A 12,092-nucleotide genomic window follows, 5' to 3' on the forward strand; every position below is an offset into this window, starting at 1 on the left:
CCGGCTTGCATCTTTTTTTTTTTTTTTTATGCTCGCTTGTCACATTAAAATAGTGCTCGGGCGCCTGTCTGTGCCTCGCACAGTCGTTTCTTGCTTTGACGTTGAACGCTCGACTGTAGGACCGAACCTGGGATCTCGGGGATGCGCCATGCGAGGCCGCCCGCGAGCCACCTCGGCCGCTCAGGAGGTTCCATCGCCGGCGTAGCTGTACGCCAACATCCGCCCCTTGGAGCGCTGGACCTGCGGGTGTAGGCAGCGGAGCTTGAACCGAACTGAAAAAAAAATACTGATCATTCTATTTTATTTTTGTCATTCCGATGGACGAAGGCGAGCACGTTTGGTCTGTGGAGGTGTGCGCGTGGTAAGTGACTTGTGCAGATGTGCTTTTTGATTTCTCCTTCAACTTCATTCGCACTCAACTTGCTTGGATTGCGCTGTTTGTTTAGTGCGAAATGAGTTGGCTGCCAGCTCAGCGTTAAACGTCTGCAACTGATGCTGAAGGGAGAAAAGGGAAGGAGGCGGCAGGTGGTGCGTGGATGTTGTTTGGCTCCATCTACTCACTCAGCAAAACACTAAATGGGATTCTCGCGTTGTGATGGAGCAGGACTGCCTAACTTTTGAGGGGAGAAGAGAAACAGAAACTGGAAATATACATGCAAATCTTTTTCTATAGTAACTGACCTCATTTGGCTTGTGCTGGGGGATTCTTTCTGATTGGGGGGGGGGGGGGGGGGGGGGGGGGAGTCATTCACAGTATACAAAAACCAAAAAAAAGTTGGCACTTCACTGTAGATGTCTGGAGATGTTTTTTTGGAACTTGTGTAGCTGAGTTATTAGGTGTTTCATCTTTCGTGGCAAAGGAAATACGAAAGCAAAGGTTTTGATGCCTCCTTCCTGTCGTTGACACAGCAAGGTTCTCCCCCGTTGTTGTTGAGATAATACAGCCCAAATTTGAAGTGGATTTTCTGTGAAGCCTTTTGAGACTTCGGTGATTTAGGGCTATAGAAATAAAATTGGATTGATTGACTGAATCTTGAGGTCTGACTTTAAAGTGAGGATTCTGAGAATAAGATCAGAATTCTAATTTTGAAATCAGAATTCTGAGGAAAAAGGTAGAATTCTGAGAATGATGTCAGAATTCCAAGTTCTGACTTTATTATGAGAATCCAGAGAATAAAATAAGAATTCCAAGATAAAAGTCAGAATTCTAAGTTCTGACTAAGAAATCTGAGAATAAGGTCAGCATTCTGATTTTGAGTAAAGTGAGAATTCCGAGAACAAAGTCAGAATTCCCAGTTAAGACGTGTGAGAATTCCGAAAAAAAGTAAGAACTCCAAGACAGAAATCAGAATTCCCAGAACAAAGTCAGAATTCCTAGTTCAGATGTGTGAGAATTCTGAAAATAAAGTAAGCGTTTCAAAATGAAATCAGAATTCCGAGTTCAGACTTGTGAGAATCCTGAAAATTAAGTAAGAATTCCAAGTCAGAATTTATGAAATATGAGTGAGAATCTTGCAAACCTTTTTTTTTTTTTTTTTGTTTGCTGGCCGGAATCCTCTTCCGTAACTGCCCCGGGGCACTTTTGCTTTAGCCTTCATGGGAGTGACAATGAATCCCTTTGAAATCTACTTAGCAAAAAATTGTTGCGCAAACCAAACATGCATATCTTCGAAAGCTAGGAGCAATCAAACGAAATGAAATGCAAACCCAGAATCTAAGAACCGAGAAGCGAACCATATATCACTGATCAGAAAAATGTTGCCGAAGTTATTTCATAATGACTAAGATTTTCTTTTGTGTTTTTCTTTTCAAAGATTACACAACTCCTCTTTGCTCTTTTTGCACAGATGCAACTTGAATAAAAAAAAAAAAAAGCTGCTGTTTTTGTGGATAGTGCAGCAGCATGCAAGCTGCACGCTTGTGCTGCCTCACAGTTAGCATGAGACTGCCCCCGCACACTGGAACCACAGCCATTAGGAATATATATGAAAAAAAAACACACACACACAGAAACTCCTCCTCAACGGTGCAATACATTGTTCAACGGTAGCAGCCTTAAAAATATAAATCTTCGGGTTAATTAATTACCAGTTGCCTCGTTACAGAACGCTAATGAGTTAACATTTTGTATCCTGTCGGAGTGCCTAACAAGCACCATCACGCCTTCCAGTTAAATGTTGACTTATGCTTCACTGTTTGCAGGTTGCGCGTTGCCGAACCCTTCCTCACACACACAAAGAAGGTACTGACTTCATGACATTAAAAAAGCTATTTTTCTGGTTTTGCTGGTCCGCAGTGGAGCTGTTTTGTTCCGCTTTATGGTGCGGTTCATCACCTTTTGTTCATCACTCTTTGCACAAGTTTATGACAAAAACACACACGCAAAATGTTCTTGGGTTGAGCTCACGGTGGCAGAGAGAAGTAGAAGGGTGTCCTCAATTGACCTGGATGACTTTTTCTATTTTATTTTTCTTTCTTTTGATTTTTTTTTTTTAATATTTTAATTGTGTGTGTATATGCACACGCACACGCGTATATAATATGCATACATATATATATATATATATATATATATATATATATATATATATATATATATATATATATATATATATATATATATATATATATATATATATATATATATATATATATATATATATATAATTTACACACATGTAATATACAGTTTCTCCATAAAACTGTTTGAACACAATCAAATGGGAAGGAAAAGTAAAATATGAAAAGGGTCAAAGTTGCTCTTGGTTATATATATATATATATATATATATATATATATATATATATATATATATATATATATATATATATATATATATATATGGGTCATGGTTTGACAAAACCAAGCGTATGTCAGGGATATTAGTTTCCAATGTCCATTTCGGGATTTATACTAAAACAGTCTCGACTCAACTCAGCCAAAAAGTTCAAATTATAATCGGAGTGTATGGAAGTAGGAGATTAGTAGATGATGAGCAGTGTTGCCATGGACTTTTTTTAATCCGACAACCTAGCGAGCGCGTCCCTTTGCAATTGCTATCGAATGACACAGTTCCTTGTCTCAAACATCATTTCACAAACATGTTTCATAAATTGACAAAAGATCAAATAAAAGTAAAAAACACCGTAATGCTTTTTACTTTGAATAATCAAGAGTTCTTGTGATTTACCTTTTCATTTTATTATTTGAATGCTGATATCCTTAAATGTTTGATTTCTTTTAATTATGATTTTTTTTAAGTTTATATTTTTTGAAAAGAGGATATTTATTATTTGAGTAATTTCAAATTTGTGTTTTTAATAAATATATTTATTGTTTACTTTTGTTTTCAAACATGTTGTCATATTGATACATCCCTAGTTTTTAAGTTATTATTTATAGACTGTTTCACAGGTCATGGGGAAGTTTCAATCAATCAATCAAAGTTTATTTTCATGTCTAATTTGTCATAAAAATTTTGAGAATTATTCATCCTTCTCATTTGGGCAACATTTTTCCACATAATGTTTTGGTACTGCAATTTAGCATGAAATAACAATGTATCTTTTTTTTAATTATACAGATGCACTGTTTTGTTTCAATAGCTAGCTTCAACATCATGTGATTTTGTGGGAAAAAGCATTTCCTTACAAATCAAAACTTAATAAATGTAAAAAAAAGACACTTTGTCTCTTTTGTTATTCTGTCCTGCAAAACAAACTGCAGTAGCTTGATGATTCTTTGCATAGCTATAGATTGAAGCGGAAGTCATTTTTAATGGAGTAGTTTTGAATCAAAACCGTTTTAAATCACGGAACAATTCTGAATCGAATTGTAGAGGCGAAACTTGGATTTGAATTAAATCGTGATACGGTGAAAGAGTCCCACCCTTAGTCATTATCTATTGTTGAATTATACATTTGTTGATTCTCTTTAATAATTTGTTTGCAATGTGTTTACTGCATGTAGGTAGGGTAAAACTGAAAAAAAAGTATGCAGATTTACACATGTCAGATTTTCATCTGTCTTTGTTGGATCTGGAATTTATCCCACCTGATACTATAAATGGGGGTTCCCTGTACTTGATTTACAACAGACTTGTTTTCATCATCTGATGGCACCGGCAACCATGTTTGATGAGAGTGTGAGAAACAAATCAAATAGAGCCAAGTTTTAGTAGAGAAGCTACAAATCACAACGTGAGCCCATGTGCCATGTGATAAAAATGATCATAAAGTGATAACCACATTACACAAATCAACAATCGCTCTCTATTCTTCTCTCGCTGAGTAAAGTCCATAAAGCCAGCCCCCCGCACCTTCCCCCATACATAGACGAAGACATGTGACACATCGTTCACAGCCAGACAACTTTGCCAACTGTTGGCTGCAAGCACACGATGCACTTGCCGAGCATTGCTGGGGGGGGGGGGGGGGGGGGGGGGGTGTTGAGTGGGCCTATAGAACGTGTGTGATGAGGGGAATTTTGTGCCATATTTGTCCCATAGTGCCATATTAGTTCCACCCAGATTTCAGTTCTCTATAATCCATGACAAGTGGAACACCAACTGCAATGTATTTACACAAACAGCCATTAAAACCTATGGAAAACATAGTGTTCGATAAGCTTAACATGCATCTTTTTGATTAAGTTTTGGCACACCAATGAGTTGTTTTAACCATACATTATTGGTGAAAAATAGGAGGTTCTGAGTTCAGATTTTTTAGCTCATTGCATTGCTCCGCTGCTTGAACTAATGCATTACTACTTCGGGTTTATGACCCAGCACGCATACAATGCGACCATAGTCAAGAATATGTTATATGGCAGATCAATTGGACTTCCTCATACCGTGACTGTGCTGCAGCCTGTGAGAGGCTTACTGTATGGGAGTGGCAACTGGTGGCTCACGGGCACACTTTGAGCACCTCGAACCATTATATTTATTCAAAAGGCTGGGTCTCATGAGGATATGGTGAATTAAGTTGTAATGTCTCCATTTACCACTAGATGGCAATGGTTGCTTTGTTGCACTTGAACAAGTTCTTGTACTACTCTTGTACTGCTAACAATAAGTCAATACAAATAATATAATTTATTAACTGAATCATATGAAAGTTTTGTTTACGTTGCACAAGACAGTTCTTGCTTGCACCTTTGCTGTTTAGCGATTTTGAGAGGCGTTTGCTATTAAAACAAAATCAAAGTGTGTGATTGTCTTTTGTTGTTGAATGCTGGCTCTTGTATACGTGCATTAAGAAGAGTATGATGGAAAAGTATATATTAAGATTCTTTGATGTATATGGGTTTAAAAAATACTGACTTGCAGTATGGATGCATTTAATGAGTTTTTTTTTTTTTCATGGCTTTTCTGGCCATTATTTGGTTGGATAGTATATGATCATAATTTATAATGAGGAGGGGAAATTCGTAGGCATTGTTTAAGCCAAATCCCTTCCAAACATCTGGAGAATTTATTTGGGCAAGATTTAGTGCTGTCAAGCAATCATATTATAAATAAAAAAAAATAGTTGAAAAGACTGTCGTAAAAGTTTTGCTTGAGTCGTAATGGTAACTGTACAATAAAATGTTAGAACTTGCCGTTGCAAAGTGCACAGCATGCAAGCAATTTTAAGTAAGTGCCCATCGTTGTCTTTGTTTTTTTTTTTTTTTCAAACGCTAGCTCTAGAAGGATGAGAAAGCAGAAATAGTTTCCGAAAGTAAGGAGTAAAACCAAAAAGTCTCAAATACCTGAGGTACCCATCACTGATTGTACATGAGGACAATAGTGATTGTGCAATGAGGGAAGTGTGTAAACCGAGACACAAAAACAGGATATAACAGTTGTTCAAAGCAGGAACAGGTGGCTGCAGTGTTATGTTCCTTGTCAGTGGCTTTACTCTACCACTCCCCCGTCCTCCTCCTTAAACGCGCACCCGGGCTCCTTTCGCCACAAGAGCGTGACCAAACTCTTCCTTGGTTCTGTTTCTGAGGAGAAGGTGGGGTGCAGTTATGGCGGTTAAATTTGGGTGCCTCACTGAGGGAAACATGAGGCGGGAACACGGCTCCAGGGTGTCCAGGCGTAGTGCGGCACAAAACCCTTGGAAGGTGCGTAAATATATTAAAAATATCTAAACTTGATATGTTTTTATAGATTTTAGGCTCTTAGAGAGAGTATTTACGTGTAATATGCTTTGTACTTGCTCGGACCTCATGCTTGCAATTTAAAGTGACCTTTTGCCTTTTAGGTGTCAAAAATAATACTCAAGTAGACAGTTCAGTCGTCTTAAAAAAGAAAGTCTCTGGTGAAATGTGTCAAACTCTTTAACTCAATTAAAATTAACATACAGACTGAAATCTACTTTTTGTCAACTTGGCACAGCAACAAAAACCTAGTCCCTGCGCACAAAATTGTTTCCTTTCATTAACTTGGTGCTAATAGTCAGGGTAAAAATAAAAAGCTTTACTGCTATTTCCATTCTGAATTAATATTTTATACAGCTGTCAAATTGTTCTGCATGACCCCTTTGATTCATTTCTAGTTTTATAACGATAACTGAAAAAAATACATACTTTACGCCATTTTTTTAAAATTAGACAGTGATTTTCTTCTGTAAGATGTCATTTTTTAATACGTCTATTGCTGTTAAGCAACTACATTTTTAAAATGGATTAATCACACAATTTTCTATCATTAATCACGATCAATCTTTTCAACAACTATTTCCTATGAAGCTTGTTGCAAATATTTACTCGAATAAAGCCTTGGAAATAAAATAATCAAATAAAAAAAAAATCATATTTTTTAGAAGACAGTTGGAATATGCTTTGATCCTTTAATACAAAACTTTTCCTGTATAATACATCTGTTCTTTCAAACAAAACTACCAAATCAGCTTCTGCAAAGTACACACTTTTTTTATTTTTTTCTAATGAAAATGTAGACTATGTACCGTAATTTCCACACTATAAGGCACACCGGATTATAAGGCGCACCATCAATGAACGGACTATTTTAAAACGTTTTTCATATATAAGGTGCCCCACATTATGAGGCACATAGAATATAATCTACATTAGTGGCAAGGCATTAGTGGCATTAAGCATCCACTAGCTGACGCGACGCTAAAGGGAATGTCAACAAAACAATCAGATATTTCAGTCAAATACATTATGTTTATGATTATGATTAAGACAACCAGAAATTAAGAATAAAGATAATTTATGGAAAGAACTGTCTGAAGAATGATTGATTACATTAAAAGACTGTTTAGACCAATGCCACGATGAATCAAGAGTTTAAAATAATATAATTATGATTCAATTAAATTTTAAACTTAAATCTTTGATCAAATTGGAACCACAAACCTTAAAATGTGTTGCTTTGTTGATCATCAATTATTTGGAAAGCTGCCAGTGACATTAAAGCCATTACCTCAGTGCTTATGGAGTAAGTCATGAACATTTTGTCCAGTGGTTGTTTGTGGATATCTTCATAACTCTTTTCTTCAAAAGCATTTCAAGGGCAACACACAAAATGTGAAAAACATTTGCCTAAAAGCACAGTATTGAAACATGACTCTCCACAGATCTGGTGAGTCTGGTTCCACCTCCCCCATTTTCCCTGCAGCAAATTTTTTTTATCCGTGTTAAAGGGAATTTTTAGGGTTTAACGGTTCTTTTTTCCTCTGCATTTTAGTAGGCATGATTCTATGCAACCTTTGGCTATTTATGGGCTGGACTGATCGTATTTCTGTGGTAGCTGACCAAATGAACAGTAGTTTTGTCTCATTTTAATCCGACTTTGTAATCATCACCACCTGTGTCCCTTGTGGGTGTGATTGCAGTCTTGTTATCAGGCACATATTTAATGTACATACTGCATAATGCGCATTCTCCTTAGTAGACACGATTGCCTATTCCAGTGGCGTGCCAAGGGAGCACACGCTAGTCATTGTAATGATTTCAACTTGTTCACCTAATTTGGATGGTTGAAATGGAGACAAAATTTTAGCCTTTGCTTTATTTTAAGGTCAAGTTGTAGGGAGCAATTTTTAGTAGTGTTTTTCAGAGGGTAAAATATATTTGTCTGTCAGTAGGATGACAGAGTTTACATTTTTTTGGTGGGGGACAATTACGATTGAATGAGCGCTGGACAGCCGATTGGCTGACAGGGAGTGAGCGATTCATGATGCAAAAAATTAGATTAATATAGTTAAATACCATATGCAATCACAAAAGTGACATGGAGGCAAACTCAAAACACAACAAATGCCAAAAAAAAAAAAAGACAAAATATGCTGAAAGTTGACACCACACAACAGAAGTGATGGCACTGGGGGAGGGGGACACTGACCACCAAGTCAGTCCCACCATAGCGGTGCAAAAATTGTTGCAGGGCATTTGCCTTTGCCGGCCACCGTAAATATCTGTACCGAAAATAAAAAAGTTGGCTCTGCTGATACATTGTCTGATGGAATAGGTGTTTTTTTGTTGTTGTTTTTTTTTAACTCGCTGATCAGATAAAATCCTGATTGTTTAAAGTGCACATTTCCCACACAATTTCAACAATGTGTCATCAACAAATTTCTGAAAAGTTTTAACTTTCTTTTTAACCTAGACATGACAAAGATAAAAACATCAAAGACCTTAATGGCCTAAGACCTTTGTCCTGAACATTAAACATATGCTCTCTGGAGAATCAGTTCATCTTTGAAGCCTTTCATAATCTTTATAGAGTGTATTCTTTGCAAGTCTTCACAGATCATCTGCGCATGGACTTTAAACGCAGCATGTTTTGTCCCTCAAGTCTTTTCCAGCATGGGCCTGCCGCAGCTCGATGAGATGTATTCCCCCTGAGCCTGACGACGCCTCCTCGTGGGAGCCGGGATGCCGGTGCAGGCGGCCCAGTGGACGGACTTTCTGTCCTGTCCCATCTGCTTCAACGAGTTCAACGGCAACGGCCAGCGGCCCGTCAGCCTGGGCTGCTCGCACACGGTGTGCCGTACCTGCCTGCACAAATTGCACCGCAAAGCCTGCCCCTTCGACCAGACGCCCATCAGCACGGATATCGACCTGCTGCCCGTCAACTGTGCCCTGCTGCAGCTGGTCGGAGCTCAGGTAAAAGGAAACTTAACAATTTATGTGCGTGCCGTGGCCCTTCCAGATATTTTTCATATGGGTGGCCTCTTAAAATCATTGGGTGGCAAACTAAAAGGCATCATTACAAGGTTTTATCATACTGCCCTTAATCGGCCAGTGGAAAACTATCAGAGAGACCTAAAAAAACACCTACTGACTGATTTTTTGGTTTCATGTAAAGCCAAAAAAAAAAAAAATTTGAAAAACCCCAGGAAATGCTATCGGAAAATAAAATACCAAACAACAAAATTCTGTGCCCCATTTGTTTGTGACTGTATGTGACTAAAGATAACATGTTAATATTGTGGGCTCTCATCAGGTTAAATACTAATCGCTACTTTGTTGCTCATTGCTAGTTACCGTAACTGCTACAATTACACAGACTTCTAGGATCTCTCTACAGTTTACAAATACCAATTAATTTATGTTGACTTGACATTGTGCTTGGCTAAGGACACGGAGATACACTTGCATAGGTTGGTTGAAAGACGCCCAAAGGAAATCCCTGGTGCAGCAACATCCGGTTTTCTTTTCACAATAAAACAAGACATTACAATTGAAAAATAAGAAACATGCTCACCAGGACAACAAAACAACACCATGATACTTATTTAAATAACACTTTACAATCATACCACCTATGAACAAAATAGAGCCTCCAGGGAACTTTTTTCGGAATGTGGGAGAATATTGGCGTACCCTTAGAAGTTGAAAGAACATACAAACTCCACATAGGAAATCCAGAATCAAACCCACAAACTGTGGGGTGTTGCGTTAGCCACTCATCTACTTTGTTACTTAGTCATCAAAGGTCTGAGTGTGAACTTGGCTGGCAACCATTTCTGGAAGAGGTTCCTGCTGAGCCGCGACTAATGACGATAAGCACACTAAAAAGTAGATGGATGGACAACAACTGCCTCTTTGGGTGGGTCTTTTAGGTTCCAGAATTGCAGCCAGTCAGCCTGAGCAGTGCAACAGATGTTGGACACTACGAGGCTTGCAGGGTGTGTGTGGAAGAGCTGGCGCTATACCTGAAACCACTAAGTGGAACAAAAGGTAAAAATATTGTTTAAAAATGAAGTTGTCTGACGTTGGAAACAAATTACGTTAAATAAAATAGTGCATTCTGTGCAGAATTTTCAAGGTGTAGCACACATTTTGTAGTATGTCCCTGACAGCGTTCACTAGGTTGCCAAAAAAAAAAACAGCATTCCGATTAATATTGTGCATGTGGAATTTGAATTAACCCACAAAATCTATCTGTTCTTAGCTATCTTAGAATGGTTCCTATTTTGTCACTTGCTGTCACCTAAAAATCACATTGCATGATGGAGGTAATGACCAATTACAACTCTCACTTTTTTCTGAGTTTGGTCACGTGGTATTCGCGAGCTGAGCCGTGATTGGCCGTTACTGAATCCTGATGTCATTTGTAGTCGAAAGCAAGTGGCAAAATAGCCACTCTCTCCAATCTCTCAAGCCAATCTCTCAGAGATGGAGAAAAACTGGTGGATTTTTCTGTTTAATTCATTTTCCACTACTCAATATTAATTAGAATGCTGTATTAAGTCTAATTGGGGCACAGAATATATTTTTATAAAGAGAAGTTTGGGAGGGTTTCACCAATTCTATTTGATTTTCCCATTTATGTAAATGTAGACTGAGGGTATATTATTGCAAATAATACATTTAAGATTTTCACAAATTCACCAACTTGATACATACATTATATATATTTAAATGTCCACTAAGTGGAATAACATCTTTGTGCAGTGGGACTAGCTAAGCAAGGAGCTATAGCAGGGTTGCGAGCAGAAGTTGTGAAGAATTTGTGTATTTTATAGACATCAAATTATTTGAAAGTCATATTTTTTAAAGAGCCCATATCATGCATGATAAATATGATATTTTAATTATATATATCTTCATCGATAACTATCTATCTATCTATCTATCTATCTATCTATCTATCTATCTATCTATCTATCTATCTATCTATCTATCTATCTATCTATCTATCTATCTATCTATCTATCTATCTATCTATCTATCTATTATGTATGTACGTATATCTGTTTGTTTTTTGACACTATGCTGCAGGACTTGACTTTTTTAACCTATATAATTGTCCAAAATGTATTATCAACTGTCATCACTTCTTCATTAAAGTCTACTCAAACGTAAACTTGAGTTCTACAGATGTCACATCTGTTCTGTTGCCCTGCAGGTGCGGTGCCGCCGTGTCCGAGCGCACTCAGCCGACCCATGCAGAGGAAGCTGGTGACACTGGTCAACTGCCAGCTGGTGGAAGAGGAAGGCCGAGTGCGTGCCGTGCGCGCGGGCCGGTCGCTGGGCGAGCGGACTGTCACAGAGCTCATCCTGCAGCATCAGAACCCCCAGCAGCTGTCCGCCAACCTCTGGGCTGCGGTGAGAGCGCGGGGATGTCAATTCCTCGGTCCTGGTGAGTGTTCATCATCATTTCAAACGGGAACAAAATGTTGGACGGTGTAGATGAACTCTTGAATGCTGAGCCAAACTGGAAATGCTTGAGCTTAATGCTAACATGTAATGAGAATCTTCATAGATAGGCTAATGGAAATTAGCATAAATGTTGTGGTTTATATTTTAAACCAGAGTTCAAAAATTAGGCAGGACCACAAAAATAACTCATAGGCCTGTACTTGAAATAGCTCACCAATGTGATTTGTCAAAGTGATCATTTCAAAATTTAAAGTTCTATTTAAAATGGAGGTTTTGCATTTTGACATTTAACTAACACTATCAGTGTCTTCAAAATGAAATAAGGAGCATGGTGGCCATCAGGAATTTCGGGAAAATCTCACACGGCTGTTTAAGTCTCCCTGGCTTCTGTTCGATGTTGTGCTGAAGGGTCACATCATGGTGTTTATTGGTCATTGTATCCACATATATAACTCATTGGTGAAATGAT

The 12,092-nt window shown here is 38.0% G+C and overlaps 1 protein-coding gene across 3 annotated transcripts in view; it reads left to right on the forward strand.

Moving 5' to 3' along the window:
• The first annotated feature begins 25 nt into the window (after positions 1-25).
• rc3h2 (ring finger and CCCH-type domains 2) overlaps positions 26-12,092 on the forward strand; it is a 33,421-nt gene continuing 21,354 nt past the window's right edge. For all 3 annotated transcript variants that reach the window (XM_088435564.1, XM_088435565.1, XM_088435566.1), the window contains exons 1-4: positions 26-361; positions 8,811-9,121; positions 10,081-10,198; positions 11,370-11,603. In XM_088435564.1, coding sequence (XP_088291690.1) covers positions 8,891-9,121; positions 10,081-10,198; positions 11,370-11,603 — 583 coding nt within the window. In that variant the 5' untranslated portion in view covers positions 26-361; positions 8,811-8,890. The remainder of the gene's footprint in view (positions 362-8,810; positions 9,122-10,080; positions 10,199-11,369; positions 11,604-12,092) is intronic.

Source organism: Hippichthys cyanospilos, chromosome 15 (genome assembly GCF_059441005.1).
Source record: "Hippichthys cyanospilos isolate Australia breed blue-spotted pipefish chromosome 15, RoL_Hcya_1.0, whole genome shotgun sequence".
In the NCBI taxonomy this organism is placed as follows: Eukaryota; Metazoa; Chordata; class Actinopteri; order Syngnathiformes; family Syngnathidae; genus Hippichthys; species Hippichthys cyanospilos.